Source organism: Podarcis filfolensis (genome assembly GCF_964270895.1).
Source record: "Podarcis filfolensis genome assembly, chromosome: 9".
NCBI lineage: Eukaryota > Metazoa > Chordata > Lepidosauria > Squamata > Lacertidae > Podarcis > Podarcis filfolensis.
In genome coordinates, this window is record NC_139610.1 from 35,744,292 (window position 1) to 35,762,858 (window position 18,567).

The 18,567-nt window shown below is 41.1% G+C and overlaps 1 protein-coding gene across 2 annotated transcripts in view; it reads left to right on the plus strand.

The window, feature by feature from the left end:
• The window catches only part of FSTL5 (follistatin like 5), a 327,643-nt gene that overhangs the window by 244,490 nt on the left and 64,586 nt on the right, over positions 1-18,567 (plus strand). For both annotated transcript variants that reach the window (XM_083631144.1, XM_083631145.1), the window contains exon 8: positions 17,104-17,224. In XM_083631144.1, the coding sequence (XP_083487270.1) occupies positions 17,104-17,224 (121 nt within the window). The remainder of the gene's footprint in view (positions 1-17,103; positions 17,225-18,567) is intronic.

Below are 18,567 nucleotides of genomic sequence, written 5' to 3' on the forward strand. Positions count from 1 at the left end.
GGAATGAGAGAATTGTAGAGTTGGAAGGGACCCTGGGGATCACCTAGTCCAACCTCCTGCAATGAAGGAATATGCAGCTGTCCCATATGGGGATCGAACCTGCAACATTGGCATTATAAGCACCACACTCTAACCAACTGAGCTAACTATGCATTAGTATAAGAACCCATTGTTAACATAAAGCAGCACAGCCAAACATTTGTTGTTGGGATAGCTTCCGAGTTTCCTCTAGAATGTATAAAAGCACCCTAAACTGCAACAATATCTAAACACATTTTAGCTAAGAAGCTAACTTTGAAAATGACATTTTGATGCATTTTGTATTCGACATAATGCCTTAAGAAAAATGTTACGCCTTTTGGGCTGTTTTATCATTCCCATGGAAGGCAATATTGTTCCTGGTAATAAAAAGCATATTTAGTTGAGAGCTTTTCTGCTTCTATAAAGCATATACAGTAACATAATGTTTGCAGGGATTTGCACAATTATTGAAACACTCTTGGGTAACGTTTACCATGAGACATAGGTTTTAGAGCTCAGTGTGTTAACTAGTTCCATTGATTTTTCCAAGCAGACTCTCAGGGTAATGTACTGAATTTAAAATAAAGGGGAAAGTACAGAATTTGGTGGAGAGAGGCAAGTATGTGGCTTTGGAAAGGAATTTCAGGAACCACAGACATTGTAAATCAAATGGCCATTTAAATTGGATTGCAAATGGCAGCATGGTGGGACAGATTTTCTGCATGGGTTCTGCATGTGAAGCCACTTTTTGTTCAAAAAGAAATTCTGCATGGTATGGAGAAAGTGGGTAGAGAGCTGTTTTTCTCCCTCTCTTTATAATAATAAAACTTGAGGTCACTCAGTGAAACTGATTGGGGGTACCTTTGGAACAAGCAGTAAAGTAATCTGCTTAAAGGTTCAAAAATACTAGAGAATGATAATTCAAACCTTAGGGATCCTATATTTTGCTTACTGATATAGTAGCGGTTAACCTATTTGTCATGGCGTGATCAGTTTATATGTGGCACTGAAATGCTCTACTGGCCCTTCAGAGCAGGAAATATTTAGGAACAGTTGGGGTGTGTTGTTCCTTTCTAGCTCAGTAGCTACTAGTAGCTTACTAGCTCTGCCATGCCTGCCGGGGATTCCAGGTTCAATTCCCAGGATCTCCAGGGAGTACTAGGAGAGACTTCTTGTATAAAACCCTGGAAAGATGCTAACAGTGGTTCTGACTCAGTACATGCAGATCCCGCTATCTGCTTGCTCATTAAGCAAAAATTCAGTTATCTGAACATAAAGAATTACAGTCGTACCTTGGTTCTTGAATGTCTTGGTACTTGTACATTTTGGCTCCCGAATGCCACAAACCCGGAAGTGAGTATTCCAGTTTGTGAATGTTTTTTGGAAGCCAAACATCCTAAATAGCTTCCGAATGAGTGCAGGAAACTCCTGCAGCCAATTGGAAGCCACACCATGGTTTCTGAATGTTTTCGGAAGACAAACGGAATTCCAGAGTGGATTCAAGAACCAAGGTACCAGTCTACTGCTTCCAACCCTCCCCCCATAAAAATGCACATATATCTGATATTTAGGATAATGCTTTTTGTATCTGATGATGTTGACTTCATGCAGGACATAAGGGCAATAATGTTCACTTCTGATGCAATGTGCACAAATCTTTATGCCACAACAAATTTGTTAGTCCTTGGGGTGCCTCAAAACTCTGTATTATGATTCCCTTCAGAAACCAAACAATCATTAATTTAAATAACACTACGTACAAGAAATAGAGGAAAACAATAGAATGGGGAAAACCAGAGATCTGTTCAAAAAAATTGGAGATATTATCTTTTATTATAAAAGATATTGTCTTTTATTATGGAAAAGACAAAAGTGAAAAGGACCTAACAGAAGCAGAAGACATCAAGAAGAGGTGGCAAGAATACACAGAGGAATTATACCAGAAAAAAATGGATGGCTCGTACACCCCAGGTAGTGTGGTTGCTGACCTGGAGCCAGACATCCTGGAGAGTGAAGTCCAATGGGCCTTAGAAAGCACTGCTAGTAACAAGGCCAGTGGAAGTGATGATATTCCAGCTGAACTATTTAAAATTTTAAAAGATGATGCTGTTAAGCTGCTACACTCAATATGCCAGCAAATTTGGAAAACACAGCAGTGGCCAGAGGATTGGAGAAATTCAGTCTATAACCCAATCCCAAAGAAGGGCAGTGCCAAAGAATGCTCCAACTACCACACTTATTTCATATGCTAGCAAAGTTATGCTCAAAATTCTACAAGGCAGGCTTAAGCAGTATGTGGACCGAGAACTCCCAGAAGTCTGAGCTGGATTTCGAAGGGGCAGAGGAACCAGAGACCAAATTGCAAACATGCGCTGGATTATGGAGAAAGCTAGAGAGTTCCAGAAAGACATCTACTTCTGCTTCATTGACTACGCAAAAGCCTTTGACTGTGTCGACCACAGCAAACTATGGCAAGTTCTTAAAGAAATGGGAGTGCCTGATCACCTCATCTGTCTCCTGAGAAATCTCTATGTGGGACAAGAAGCTACAGTTAGAACTGGATATGGAACAACTGATTGGTTCAAAATTGGGAGAGGAGTATGGCAAGGCTGTATATTGTCTTCCTGCTTATTTAACTTATATGCAGAATTCATCATGCGAAAGGCTGGGCTGGATGAATCCCAAGCCGGAATTAAGATCGCCGGAAGAAATATCAACAACCTCAGATATGCAGATGACACAACCTTGATGGCAGAAAGTGAGGAGGAATTAAAGAAACTTTTAATGAGGGTGAAAGAGGAGAGCGCAAAATATGGTCTGAAGCTCAACATCAAAAAAACGAAGATCATGGCCACTGGTCCCATCACCTCCTGGCAAATAGAAGGGGAAGAAATGGAGGCAGTGAGAGATTTTACTTTCTTGGGCTCCATGATCACTGCAGATGGTGACAGCAGTCACGAAATTAAAAGACGCCTGCTCCAGGGGAGAAAGGCGATGGCAAACCTAGACAGCATCTTAAAAAGCAGAGACATCACCTTGCCAACAAAGGTCTGTATAGTAAAAGCCATGGTTTTCCCAGTAGTGATGTATGGAAGTGAGAGCTGGACCATAAAGAAGGCTGATCGCCGAAGAATTGATGCTTTTGAATTATGGTGCTTGAGAGTCCCATGGACTGCAAGAAGATCAAACCTATCTATTTTGAAGGAAATCAGCCCTGAGTGCTCACAGACAGATCGTGAAGCTGAGACTCCAATACTTTGGCCACCTCATGAGAAGAGAAGACTTCCTGGAAAAGACCCTGATGCTGGGAAAGATGGAGGGCACAAGGAGAAGGGGATGACAGAGAATGAGATGGTTGGACAGTGTTCTTGAAGCTACCAGCATGAGTTTGACTAAACTGCGGGAGGCAGTGGAAGACAGAAGTGCCTGGCGTGCTCTGGTCCATGGGGTCACGAAGAGTCGGACACGACTAAATGACTAAACAACAACAATGTACATTTAATATGGATCAAAGTTGAGGAAATCATTATGAAACCACGATGACTTGAGTTAGTTGCTTGAGAGAGAAAAAAGAGGGGGGCAGACTCTTGAAATGCTGTGACAAGTAGCATGCTGTTAACAGTCTGGGTGGTATCCAACTTTACATTTTCCCCTCCCCCGCCCTGTTTATAATTTTCAGAACTCATATTGAAGATGTCTTTACATTTCAAGCTGTTTCTTCTCCTTAACTTTATGAAGATTGTGCAATTATTACTGAGGAATGTCAAAACAGTGCATGGCTAAGCATTAAACCATGTAATGTATGTTGGATGGGTGTGGGATGTACTAGCACGCTACAGTCAGATTGCTAAATAGCTTGCACTCTGCAGACATTGCGATGAGGAATAAATATAACTTGCAAACAGAAAATAAGAAATTTTGCTTCATAAGAGAAGAATGAAGTGGGGGGAAGGCCAAATCAGTGCAATCTGAAGCATGAGATTTTCCATTTCTTGTAATAATTTTAGAACCTTGAGATAGATATATATATATATATATATATATATATATATATATATATATATATATGCACATTAATCTTGGAATTTATCTCTGTGAGCTTCCTTTTATGGATAATTCACTTGACCATTTTAGTGTTGGAACAGGACCAATCATGCAGGTAGGGATTCCAAGACTACATGAGATGGGGGTAGGAAAGGAATGTACAATTACTGGTGAAAGAGGTTTAAAAGGAAAGCCCTCACTTTGTTATTGGGATAAGATGGCATTTCTCAGGTTAGTGAGTAATGATTGCATTGGGATGTGTTAGGATTGCTTCAGCGGGAGTGCAAAAGGTGGTCAAGTTGGTGGATTGGTGGTGCAGATTGTAATAGATTATATGGCACATGCAACAATATTGCCGAAAAGGTATTGATGTGACCAGTTAAGAAAACTGGAGTCATTTAACTTGAAATTATGTTATAGAGGTACATGGAATTGAACTGCTTCCTGCCATAATACACAATGTGGATATTAAAGTGCTAGTGTGCATATGAGCCTACTTTGTGAGTTAGACTGGACGTGAGAACAGACAGTAAGATCAGTAAAGATCAACAAGGTAAGTGTCTGAATTACATATAGTTCCAAAATAGATGAATCATAGCAAATGCCTGCCAGTAGCTTCTTTTCTGATACCTCAGTAGATGAAGTTTGTATTAGGAGTGCAGTTATTGGGTTGCCTAGAGGACTGAGCCCCAAGTCTTGCATTCTGTTCCCCAGAACTCTTCACTATGCTTGTATACTTCACTGGGCATTCTGCAAAGTGACAATGAGTACCACCTAACATCTTAATTGTCCCAGAGACCTTTATTTGCAACTATGCATATAAATTATACGGTCATACCTCGGGTTACGAACACTGCGGGTTGCGCGTTTTCAGGTTGCAGACCACGCCAAACCCGGAAGAACCGGAATGTGTTGCTTTTGGGTTTCGGCACTCACGCATGCGCAGAAGCACAAAATGACGTCACACGCATGCACAGAAGTGCCGAATCGTGTCACACACATGCGCAGACGCAGCGCTTCAGGCTACGAATGCTGCGGGTGGCGAACATGCCTCCCACGCGGATCACGTTTGCAACCGGAGGTATGACTATGTACATATTCTGCAGACTTGCATTATGGGCCTGTGCCTTGAGTCTTTTCCTGAGCCTCTTGGGCTTGCTGATCAGGAGGTCGGCGGTTCGAATCCCCGCGATGGGGTGAGCTCCCGTTGCTCTGTCCCAGTTCCTGCCAGCCTAGCAGTTCAAAAGCACGCCAGGGCAGTGGATAAATAGATACTGCTGCGGTGGGAAGGTAAACGGCATTTCCGTGTGTTTCAGTCATGGTGTTCCATTGCGCTAGAAGTGTTTAGTCATGCTGGCCACATGACCCGGAAAACTGTCTGTGGACAAACACTGGCTCCCTTGGCTTGAAACCAAGATGAGCGCTGCAATCCCCTAGTTACCTTCGACTGGATTTCACTGTCCATGGGTCCTTTATGTTTACCTTTTCCTGATAGTGAACTGGCAGATTCCAGACTGTTCAGGATGCATGTGTATAACTCATGATTCAGTAGAGAACGTAAATGCAACACAGCCAATACAGGGTGACATTGCACCTTCCCAGGAAGCATTATTGAGTTAGACCCTTTTGTGTGTCTGGATCTGGGGTAACAAGCAGCAGGGCAGTGCACTTCAGTCGTAGAGAAATGCCCAAATTGGGAGCATACAATCTGTCTTCACAGATAATGCTAGAAATGGAAAAGAGAGAGGCCAGTTCACTTGTGGTCCATTTTATCTATTTTTGTACTCCCAGGGAAGGAAATTAGCCAGCCCATAGAACAATGATCTCAATTTAGCATGTATATTCATCAAAATCCATCTGTCTCTGCTTATCTCTTATGTGACTTTTATCCAATGAAGCTCAAAGTATTTAATAAAAGCAATAAATACAGTGACTGTAAACATGCCTAAAAGCAGCATAAAACAGCTTTAAAAACAGCAGCAGTGAGAAACATCACATACAAGAACACTTTTCAACAGCACACTAAAAAAACAAGCAAACCTGAATCACTCTCTAGAACAGGCAAGTCCTACATTGTCTCTTAAACACAGTCAGGGATGTGTGCTCGCATAACTCAGCAGGGTTTACCACCCTCCTATTCCCACTTGCATTATATACCAACTGGCATATGAGATGCAGCTATCTGCACAAGATGCTTTAAAAGCCAGGATGCAAGACCACAGCATATAAGTGATAATATACCCATGACAGGAATGAGGTTCATCGTCGAGGGTGGGTGCGTACACATGGAATATCTGAAGTAGCGCACGACACAAATTGGCTTCCAGCTTTGCTCTAACTCAGTACTTCCAATCTTTGTTAGAAGCCCACACTGTGAACTTTACATGCCTCATAATTACTTACTTACTTATTCAAACCTTTATTAGGCATTATACAAATAAAACGATAAAAGAAAAAGTAACATATAAAAGCCTTGAGATATATACAGAAAGGCAGCAGTTGGCTACATACATATATATATATATACATATAAAATCAGTGGTTTTCCTTGTTAACCTGCTCCTTGGAGGACTGCTACCAAAAACTCGGCTACCCCCGCCGTTACCCTTTGGTCAACGTCGGATAGGCAGAATCCCACACATTCACCTTGTTGGGGCTCCAGACCACCCAAAAGAGGGGACAGCACGCGTTGACGGAGCGTACTGTACAATGGGCACTGAAAGAGAATGTGCTCTACCGTGTCCGGGACATTCATAAAACATCTGCAGAATCTCTTGTTTCTAGGGATGTTTTGATATCTTCCCCTGACAAATGCTGAGGGAAAAACATTCAAACGGGCCAGCATAAAAGCCCTACGTTGGGCTGGAATTATTAATTTGGTGACGTAATTGGCTCTGCTATCTAAGATATTTAAATCATAGAATATGGGCGAACAAATTTTGTTTACAGCTGCCATAATATTTTGCCTCTCGACATCCTTTAGTCTAGTTAGGATATTATGGAAAATGTATTGCTCATTAGAATTGTACAGGGGCTCCAGCTCAATGCCTAAAGATTCAATCTTTTTTTCAAGGTACTGATACCATCTTGATTTGTAGGAGTCTTTGAGCAAATCAGCGAGCAGACTTGATGGAGGGCAGCGAAAATGGCAGCGTAACCAGTACTTTATTGAGGTGGACCAGGCCCAATATTCCATTGTGTGTATGCCTATTTCTGCACACATTGTTTCATATTTGATCACAGCTGGGAGTCCAAGAATACGTCTCAGAAAGCTGGAGTGAATCTTTTTTAAATCACTATTATATGCTTGGACCCATAGCGGGATTCCATAGAATATCTGGGATTGCACTTTTGTTTGGAATATCTGATTGGCCGCAGGAATAAATTGATTGCCTTTCTGATAATAAAAACGGGCAACTGCTGATGAGGTGCACTTTGCCTGTTTTATGGCATTTGTGCGATGATTTGCCCACCCTAAATTGCTCTGGAATAAGATTCCCAGATACCTATAGATTTTCACTTGTTGGATTTCCTGCCCTCTTATTTTCCATTTCTCTAATTTCCAACCATTCGAGAAGACCAAAATTTTTGTCTTCTCGTAATTTATAGAGAGCTTGTTACATTCGCAGTAAAGGATCAGAGAAGATATAAGACGTTTCAGACCCAAGCTCGTTAATGAAAGTAGAACAGCATCGTCTGCGTATAATAACAGAGAAACTGGTTTCTGATTAAGTTTAGGGGCATGTGATTCTATTTTTTGAAGGTGATCTGGCAAGTCTGATAAAAATAAATTAAATAGGAAGGGGGCAAGAATACACCCTTGTTTTACCCCTTTCGAGTTTGGGATGTCTGATGAGAGGTGACCTTTGGTGTTAAGTTTGACTTGACAGATATTGGAAGAGTATAAATTTTTTATTAGGATCAATAAGCGCTGATCAATTTTTAATTCTGCGAGTTTCCTCCACAGCTTTGGGCGGTCAATTGAATCAAATGCACCACGAAAATCAACAAAAGCAGCAAATATCTTAGATTGCCTTTGAGATCTGTATTTTTCAACCAAATGCATAAGTATAAGGCAGTGGTCTAATGTAGAGCAACCTTTGGAGAAACCTATTTGTTCTTTCCCTGGTAAATTTAGATTTTTCATCCAGGTAAGGAGTTTAGATAAAAGGTGCTTAGCGTAGATTTTCCCTATCACTGATAATAGGCTTATCGGTCTATAATTCCTTGGTTCTTTTGGGTCGCCATTTTTAAAGATTGGGATAATTATTGATCTTAACCATATCTCAGGTATGATCCCATATTTATCTATGAGAGTAAACAATTGAGCTAAGGGTTCTGCCCACCAATCTATATAGGTCTTAAATAATTCTATTGGTAGACCGTCTGGCCCAGGAGATTTCCCCGATTTGAAATTTTTAACTATCTCTCTAATTTCCTCTTCTTCTACCCTTGGCCACTCCTGGAGTTTATTGATTTTATTTTTAGTGGTTTCATTTCCTTTAAGTTCACTGTGTAGATTGTTAAATACAGATGTAAAATATTGGGACCATTTGGATTCTGCAATTGGTGGTAGAGTTAGTTGATTTTCGGCTTTCAATCCTCCGTACACTAGGTTCCAGAACGCTTTGTTATTTTTACTCTGAATTGAGTCGAGTAATTGTAGCCATTTTTGGGTTGCATATTTCTGTTTCTTTTCGGCCAGAATGTAATGATATTTTCTTTTTTCATCAAGATAAGAGGGCTCTAGTTTAGTGCGATTATTTTTAAATGTTTGGCGCAGTTTTCTTTTTAGCTGGAAACATTCATCATCAAACCAAGGGCTAGCGCTATGTTTAAGTACCCAAACTTTAGGTGGAGTACTAAGTTCTACGAACATTTGGAAGATTTCATTATAAATTTTCGGAATATCACTGTAGGAATTAGTGGTCTTTAAGTTGGATAATACTTGTTTTCTCAGGTTGACTGTAAGTTTTTGCCCCACTACTGCACTCATTTCCTGGGACCATTTTAATTGGGTCATTTGTTTGTATTGAGAGGGATCTATAATATTGTGCTTGGTTATTTTGGTTTCATCCTTTAAGTTAATAGACAACAATAATGGCTGATGGTCGCTTTCAGTACGCGTTCCAATTTTGAGGTCCATGATCGAGTTTATAATATTATAAGGGACAAGAATATAGTCGATGACACTGCATCCTCGGGGGGAGAAGTATGTAAACTCCCCGCTTCTATCGCCTTTTGTTGAACCGTTCACAATCTGCAAATTAAAGTTGTTACATAATTCAAGTAGGCGTAAGCCTTCGTTGTTTACAACCCTATCTCTGGAGAATCGTCCTATTTTCAGGGCATGTGCGATATCATTGTCAGTATTCCAATTTAGTTTGCTACATAGTTGTTCATTGTTGGTTCCCACTCTGGCATTAAAATCGCCTGCTATTATCAATGAGGCATTTGGGTATTTAGCGGTCAAATTTTCTATATAAAAGGTTAGTTGTGACCAATTTTCACTGTTGCTGTTGTTTTTGGATGGGGGGATATAGACATTTACAAGTAGCAAAGTATCGTCTTTTTGGGTTAAAAGTAGGGCTTGTGCAAGTGGCAAGCATTTTTCTAGCTGCTTGATTTCAAACCCTAAGTTGTCTTTGATCATACAACAGAACCCTGCTTTCGGCCGGCCCTTCGTATTTGTTTTCAATGCGGGTTTCGTATAGGAGGAGAATCCATTGATTTTAATATCTCTAGTTGACCATGTTTCTTGTAGAAGTATTAATTCAAAATCTTTAAAGAAGTTCATTAGGTCTGGGTCTCCGTCTTTGTTTCCCCACCCTGCAATATTCCAGGACAGCAAGCGTAGAATCCGTTTTTGAGTTGGTGGCTGGTTGACAGCATTTAGTCATTCTAATTCTGTTATTGAGTCCAGCGAGGAATTTTGTCTTGTGCTGATACAGCCATTTGTCGCTACTTTCGGTGGGGAGCATAATGGTGGATCTTTTAGATTCTTTTTTAAAGTGCGGGAAATTAGAATTTCCTCCCTTTCTTGATTTTCTTCCTTAGCTGTTCCTTGTTCCTGAGAAATTTCTGTGGTTGGTGGACTATTATGGACAGTAGGATTGTTTTCGGTCTCTGCTTCCATTTCTTTGGTCTCATTTGATGTTGAGCTCAATGTGTCAGGTCTGTTGGAGGTCATCTTTTGTTCGGCAATGTTAGAATCCTTTGTAGTACTTAAATAAGGGGTACCTGTTTCGTTTGGGGCTAGTATTTGATATCTCAGCCAGGAATTTGTGGTCTCATTACTGGAGTTTTTCCTTGTCATTTCATATTTTAAAGGAGGCTGGATTTGAAGCTCTGCATCTACACATTTGAAAGTTCCATTAGTAGCTCTCTTTTTGACTATGCATTTTGGGGAGAGGGCTGGTAGGTGTGAAGTTTGATTGTGTATTGTTTCTACTGCATAATTACAATCATTCGGGCCCCTGGAAATGGACAAATTGCACAATTTTAGGTTATCATCATCTTTTCTGCATGTAGTCTTGATGTGCAACAAATGTTCCTGGCTTCCATTTATTGTTCAAGCTTTGCTCCTTGCAGAAGCCAGTAAATGAGTTTGAAAGTTGGAGCAGGGAGGAAAGGGGGGTGGCTAATAATACCTCTCTGGGATATACCCCCTCAGATTGCCTCCATCCGCTGCACAAAGGAAAATGGGGTGCAGTGGGGTGCAGTGAAATTTTTCATAGGGGAACAGTTAGGGCTGGAGACACCAGCTTGCAAGGCGATGGGGGGGAGGGCTGATGTCACGTTGGTGAGCATCGTGTCTCTTTCTCTAAGACAGGCAGAAGTGTCCCAGGCTTTGGGAAGGAGACACCAGGCCTCTGACAGGATGCTGGAGCCCTGCTGCCTCCTTCCTAAAGCTAGGCGGGCTTTGGGATGGTGGCGGGAAGGCTTTTGGACCCAACAGAGCATTGCACCTCTCTTCCTAAGGCGGGCTTTGGGAAGAAGGGAACTACAGTGGTACCTCTGGTTGCGAACGGGATCCATTCCAGAGGCCCGTTTGCAACCTGAAAAGAACGCAACCCGCGTCTGTGCATGTGCGGGTCACGATTTGCCGCTTCTGTGCATGTGCGTGACATCATGTAGTGCGTCTGCGCGAGCGACGAAACCCGGAAGTAACCCTTTCCGGTACTTCCAGGTCGCCACGGGACACAACCTGAAAATGCGCAACCTGAAAATGCGCAACCTGAAGCAAACGTAACATGAGGTATGACTGTAGTCTGATCCCCCTCATCCAATGACTGCCTGCCACTGGTTTTAGCCCATATTTCTCTCTGACTTCTAGTTTTCTGGGCAGGGTTTTTCTTTTCCTTTTTAAAGAGAATGTGTGAGGCCTCAGCCTCCATCTAAAGTGCTAAGACACAGGTTTACCACTTCTTTGAGAACAAGAGGCTATGGTAACACGTTAATGTTAGCAAGGGACAATAGCAGGCCCAGCTTGCATGGAAGATTATAAAGGCTGCAGGAGAACAATCTCTTTCATCTAGTCCTGTCCTATTTTATCAACTTTACTGTCTCTATTGCTTAAAGCATGGGCACAGGGTACAGGCACATTAGACACACTTGGCATGAAGAGCAGGGTTTGGAGGGGGTTCTCTAGGATAGGGAGGAATAAAGCTCCTCATGCCTACTGTTTTGCCTTTTGTACAAAGGTATACTGTACGTGGTTGCTTCTTTTGATGTCACTGCACTGTGTTATGAGAAGGAACTGGGCCTCAGTCCTAACCATAATAGACACATGTTGCACAAAAGGCACATGAAGGTCTTTGCATGTGAAGACCCCCAAACCCCCTCCAAAATAAATCACACAGGACACAGAATATTTGTTTAAGATTTTTGGCATTAATTTGGCCACAGCTTTATTGATTACAGCATGTGAGTGGTTGCTTAGGCATTGGTTCGGACTACCTGAACCTGCACTGGTAGGAACAGGACTGACAACTGGAACCTCCAGAGGTCAGTAAGGGAAAACATACTGGGGGAGCACAGAGGCAGCTTTCCGCCTCTTAGTTCACCCCAGATTCTTCCAGGAACTCTGGCATGGCTCTACCCCTGAGAGGGGATCAGACAGAGCAAATTGAGCCCCTGGATTCCTTTAACGGAATTCACTAGCAGCAACAACAAAATTGAGGGGCAGGCACAGCCAATCCATAATCCCCTCCACCAAAGAATGAACCAATGCCTAACCGCCAACCTTACAAAGTTATGATGATTTGCTACACGGTAGGCAAAAACCAAACGGCACCAGCTAATCAGCCAAGTGGCAAAATTCCTACCGGGCCCCTGCTCCAAAAACAGACGACCCCTAGGCAGGCATAGCAAGGTCAAAACACACCTTAAATTATAGGGAGGGAGATCCGCTGCACAATGCGAAAGAGAAAGTACTTCACCTCGTGCAGCCCCTTAAATAGCCCCTTAGTTGCCAATCAAACCCCAACCGACAGAAAATTTCCCCCAGTAACAAAGAGGCAACCAATGAGGTGCGGAGGTCATCCAAATAGGCCCGCCCCAGCAACAAGAAGGCAGTTTGGTGATCTCACCGCAATACATGGCTCTCCATGATTTGGAGGACATGATTTGTCTAACTATAGGCCCAACTTTTCTAAATGTATATAAAAAATAATGTTATGCTGAACATTTCTCTTATTTTTTTAAACCAATTTTCCATTAATGAGAAAAGAAATTGCATTTGAAAGTCATTAAAGATGAGAGAATATTCAGTGAAATTCTCTTGGGTGGTGGATTTGTGTCATACTTACCTTACTTTTTGAGCGGTGGCATAGTGTTTGTGTGTATCCTTTTTTCATTCTACCAGTAATTTCTCTGTTGATCTGCTTTCTGCAGCCTTCCTGGGTGCCCATACTTTAATTAAATTCCATGGTAAGAAACATGGGGATTTTTCCGATCATGGGCAGCCAGGAAAACTTCTGAGTGTTGGATAAATGCTTACCCATAGGGAGGGGGAAGGCACCATCCCTGGCCACTTTAGAATAACAAGGTAAACTCAAAAACCTTGCACACACTGAAATTCTCAAGTAGCCAAAGAATGATGCCAAAAAAACTGGAGTTTCTTTTGGAGAGGAAGAACACTTTCCAAAAAAAGATTGGACGACAGATTTTGATACGGCACAAGCAAAGAAAGTTTGCATTTTGATATGTCTCTGAATTCTCTGTGCTGCATCTCTCTATGCCTGTTGACACCTAAGGAGTTTGGGGAGATGAAAGAAAGTCGGGAGAGAGCAACTCACCACTCATTTGCTTGCTCATATCCCAAGGCTCTCTTGATCCTTCTCTGCCAAGCAAACTTTGTAGAGCACTAATAGTTAATAAAAGTAGTATCAGCAAGGTCTGTAATCATTGTCTAACCATGGTCTGTTACACATGCAAAGCAACATTTGTCTTTGATTTGTTGTCTCGGGACTTGCTTTTGTTTTATTGTCTCCTTTTGATTTCTCTGTGGGGTTGTATATAACTTCCTTGTATTTTAAGTGTACTGTTAGTGCCACTCTCCAGTGTAGTCCTCAGAGAATAATCATGAGATCGGTGTTTTCTTGTGTGTATAATTGCCAAGGATTTTCATAGCTTAAATAGAAAGGCCTCTAGGGTGAGTTGCTTGCTTTTTTATACGTATAATGTTTATGTGGCTAGTTCTGAAACTGAGCTGTCACCAAATCATATTATAGGCAATTTCAGTCTCTTGCCAAGAAATTGCTGGTGTGGAGCCGAGGCCAAATCACTTTCTTATCAGTGCCCATCTGTAGCGAATAAATTGTGTGAAACTGATAAGCACATACAGAGCCGGAGATTGGGCAGGGTGAGGCTGCTGCCTCAGGTGGCAAAAGCCCCCGAGATGCCACCCCTATGCCTGCCCTGCCACCTCCACCAACAGCAGAGAAGTGGTTCTGCCATCGGCGCTGACTTCAGGCGACATCACGTCCACTTGGGGTGAGATCTTACCCAAAATCACTGAGATCATGTCTTAAATCGGTGCCAGCATCCTTTGTTTAGGATTTCACGAAAAGACAAACCGACCAAACAAAGCCGCCCTACAAGAAACAGCAAAGGGTGAAATGATAGAGATGGATATCTGCACATTCTCAATATTTTTCAGTTGTGTGGCAGATTTAAAAATACAAATAAAGCCCAAAACATTCAAATCCATGTGTGCTGTATTAGGTACAACACATCCTGGGAAAGAATTCAGTGTTGAAATTCATTTCTGCTTGTCTGATGAAATGATCTCTGTTCTCTTCCTCCCACATGCTGTTCTGGGAGATGTCCTGACCCCACACAAGCCACCTGGGAGGGGAGAAGGGGGAAAGCCCCATTACACTAGTGGACGTCTTTGCAGGACTGCTTCCAGGGCCAGTTAGTTGAATTGAGCCCTTAATCTCCCTCTATCCTATAACAAACACCATTCTGCTTGTCACCTTCATGCTGTTGACTGTTCACTTATGGCCAAACTTCTGCATAGAGGCCAATGTGCATACAAGTCTACTGCACTAGTTTTGTTGTTAAGTGCATAGAGTCTAGGAAAATACTGTGAGGTTGAGACTTACATGCATTGTTGTACAGTTGAATGCTTCATCTAATTTGTCAATATATGGCAAGGCAAGTGTGCCTTGTGGCAAGGAACAAGCCAATTCTCTCTTGATAAGGCCAGGCATGTCCAAAGTCCATTTCGGGAGCCTAATCCAGCCCGCCGGTCAGTTTAATCTGGCCCCTGTGGCAGTTTATTTCCTGGAGTAAAATCCTAAAGAAACCTCAAGAGCTTCAACCCTAAAAAAGGCTCAGCAACTTCAGTCCTTAAAAAAAGGTTAACAACTTTGGTCGGCCCTTTGGTCGGCCCTCACGGCCCTTCACTTCATCAAATCTGGCCCTCTTTGAAAAAAGTCTGGTGGACACAACTGCATAGGCTTTCTGCACCCAGAAGCTTGTCTTAACCAGGCCAATATGCCACTGCTTTGAGCATAATGTCATCTCACCTTATTTAGTTTCCCAGTTTGAGCTCTTTATCATCTGAAGGCTTTTAAACAGATCAGAAAAAAGTGCTTTGCTATGTTGCTGTATACTTTAATTTCCTGTTATGTGTTGTATTTTTAGTGTTGCATTAAATATTGTACAACAGAAGTTATCTCTCATCGTAATATACTTTCAATGGGACTCCATATGCTTCTAGCTAACAGGTTGTTCCAATTAACTTACTGTAGTTTTATGAAAATATACCACACATCTATATAAAAGAAACACCCACTTGGTACCTAATAACATTAATGGTGTGGAAACATAAAAGCCAAAATAAGAATTAAGAAGAAATTACTAACAGCAAGTGTAATGGCCTAATTAAATCATAGTTGATAACCATACAGTACTATTGAAGACTTTCTGGATTTGAGACTGTGTAGACACAGGAGAGTACTTCACATACAACTGGGCTCAGCTTGTTTTCTTCTTTTTCTTATTGCAACATTTCAAGTGTTGAAGAGGAAGTATGCAGTTCAGTACCTTGTTTAAATCCTATCCAAATCTAAGGAAAGATTCATTCATGTTTTATAAGAATGCAGGGTCCTGGGGAAATGAATAAAATATATAAAAAAGGAGAAGCGATATCAGTTACTTCTTAAAAACAAAAGAACTGGGTAGCTTCCATGTCCTATTATATATTCTGTTTCTGTTTATTGTGCTGATTATATATTTTTCATGCTTAATGCGTTCTCTGGACCTTGTTGTAGCAGAAAACTGTCTAACAGATAAAGACTTTATAGCTGAAAGATGATTCACAACAGGCCCAAATAACTTGTGACCCACCAAGTTGAACAAAGATGTGTCAGTCATTTATGATGCTCTACCAGAAGCTAAGTAAATGAATGTTTTTGCTGGTTTTGCTGGCCCAACCTGGATTGAATAAATGGGACAAGAAAGTTTCATGGAGTGTAAATGGTTGATGGGCCGAGCTGTGCTCGGCTTGATAGGTCACAAGTTGTGCAGGTCTGATCTAAATATGCATTCAAGGTGTTGGAATGGCAGGACTTGTAGAACATAATCCTGCCCTCCCTTACACTGATTGCTGGGTAAGTAAAGTGGTATATAAATTTGTCTCCTCTAGTCTACACCTACAGATAGGTATACTGCTGAGAGCAGCAGCAGCATCACAACAGAAGGCATGAGCTATGGTCAGTGAGTGTTAAGCTACCAGTGGTGATAAGGTGTGAAAAACTCCAAAACGGGGCATTTGGCAGCTATGGATCCGCTGAATCCAGTGGCTGCAGTGCTGGATCTTCTTGAAGGAGCATCTCCACCCCCATCGTTCAACCCGGACACTGAGCTCCAGCTCCGAGGGCCTTCTGGCGGTTCCCTCACTGCAAGAAGTGAGGTTACAGGGAACCTGGCAGAGGGCCTTCTCAGTAGTGGCGCCTGCCCTATGGAACACCCTCCCATCAGATGTCAAGGAAATAAACAACTATCTGACTTTTAGAAGACATCTGAAGGCAGCACTGTTTAGGGAAGTTTTTAATGTTTGAAGTTCTATTCTGTTTTCATTGTTCTGTTGGGAGCTGCCCAGAGTGGCTGGGGAAACCCAGCCAGATGGGTGGGTTATAAATAATAAATTATTATTATTATCCTTACTACACGTGTGCTTTGCTGACCCCTCATTAACACTGATCTGCCTGTCACTTCAGCAGGTCCATGGACCCATTTGCAGAACCAGAATTTGCTCCCAGCATCCCCTATGTTGATCCACATCATTTTTATCACCTGTCAGTTGATCTTCAAATTAGCTGCTGTCTTTGTGGTTTGACACATTTCCAGTGTGACTTTGATATCATGTAGGTTGTTGACACAGTAATATTATCAAATTTATACTGAAGAGATTAGAAACTCCTTAAATTCATTGGTATTTGTATCATACCTCTAAAGTGAATTGAGCAGCTGTTGTACTTTTGTCCAGGTACTTGTGATCACCTTCTGATTCTTCTTTCCCTTTAGGATTTTGGCGATGATGGGTCCCTGTACATTACTAAGATCACTACAACTCACATGGGAAATTACAGCTGCTATGCAGATGGCTATGATAAACTTTATCAGACTCATATTCTTCAAGTAAATGGTAAGGGGAAATGTTTGATTTGCCAAGTTGTGGTGCTGTCTCTAGATTTAATTCAGTAGACTGTTTTGGTTTCTTAATTGCTATATGAAAGCCAAAAAGCAAAAACAGACATGGATGATCAGTTTTCATTAATATTTTCTCTTCTATAAACAAAGCTACAGGAAAATGAGATTTAATCACAGCATGTAGCAATTCTAAATAATTAATTCTTATTGAAAATAATAAGGAAGACCACACAGTTTATTTACTCTGTACTTTGAGCTCTTAATTGTGTTAAACAATGTGCCTTCTTAGTATTCTGTTTGTAAAATAATAGATATTTAGGGAAAACATGGCTAAGAATAACAGATTAATCATGTTATTGCATAGTGCAATAATCCATTTGTAGTCTGTCTGTTTTCAGTAATGTGGCATGCTTTCCAGAAAAAAAACTGTCCTCATATTAAAGAAAAATAGGACTTAAAATGCAGAGCAACCTAATGCTTCCGGTAAGCCATCATAGACCTACTGGAACTCAGTAACAATGGACACCATTGGCTCTGCTTAGTGGCTTGAAATGCATGTGTTTTGGCTAGTATTTTGAAGCTCCTTCCCAGGTGATCAGATTATCTAATATGTATTTTGTTTTATTGAATAGAATGGTCAGAGGTCTCTATGAATATTTATTAGCTCTGTACATGTCAATCACTATGACTTCTTGATATATAGGAAGGAGTTAAGGCTTATTAGAAGGGTACTACTTCATCAAACTCCATAATAATGCAAACAAAAGGAGGCAACTTATCTCTTTAGGCCAAAGGATCAAATCAATCACCTACCTTTTTTCTCTGTCAACTTAAAGGAGGTGGGATTATTGGGGAAGAAGAAGGGCATTGAAAAAGATACAGATTTTTACAGGGCTATAATGTGCCACGTAGTTTCTTATATTAAGGATACATCTCTCTACAGTTAATGCAATCACTGTGACCATGATTTGACAGTACTCCTGTAGTTATATTTTTGTATTTGCACTTTCGTCAAATCAGATTGTGAACAGATGAATATATTGGGATTTGCACATTGGAGCTAAACTGGGTCAAAATGTGAAGCTTAATACATTGGTCAGATGAAGCAGCAATTTTATGGATTCTGTTTGTAGCTCTAACCACTGTTTTCCTAAATATTGGCAAAGAAACCAACACTTGTAGTCCAAGAAAAAGATTAATTAATGCAATGGCACTCGTATAACAGAAGAGTCAAAATAAGGTTAACAAGATAATGAAGCTTAGTTGATCTTTAAGATCTAATGTGAGAATGCTTTGAAATATGTTTAATTGGACTTTAACCACTTTTGCAACATGTCT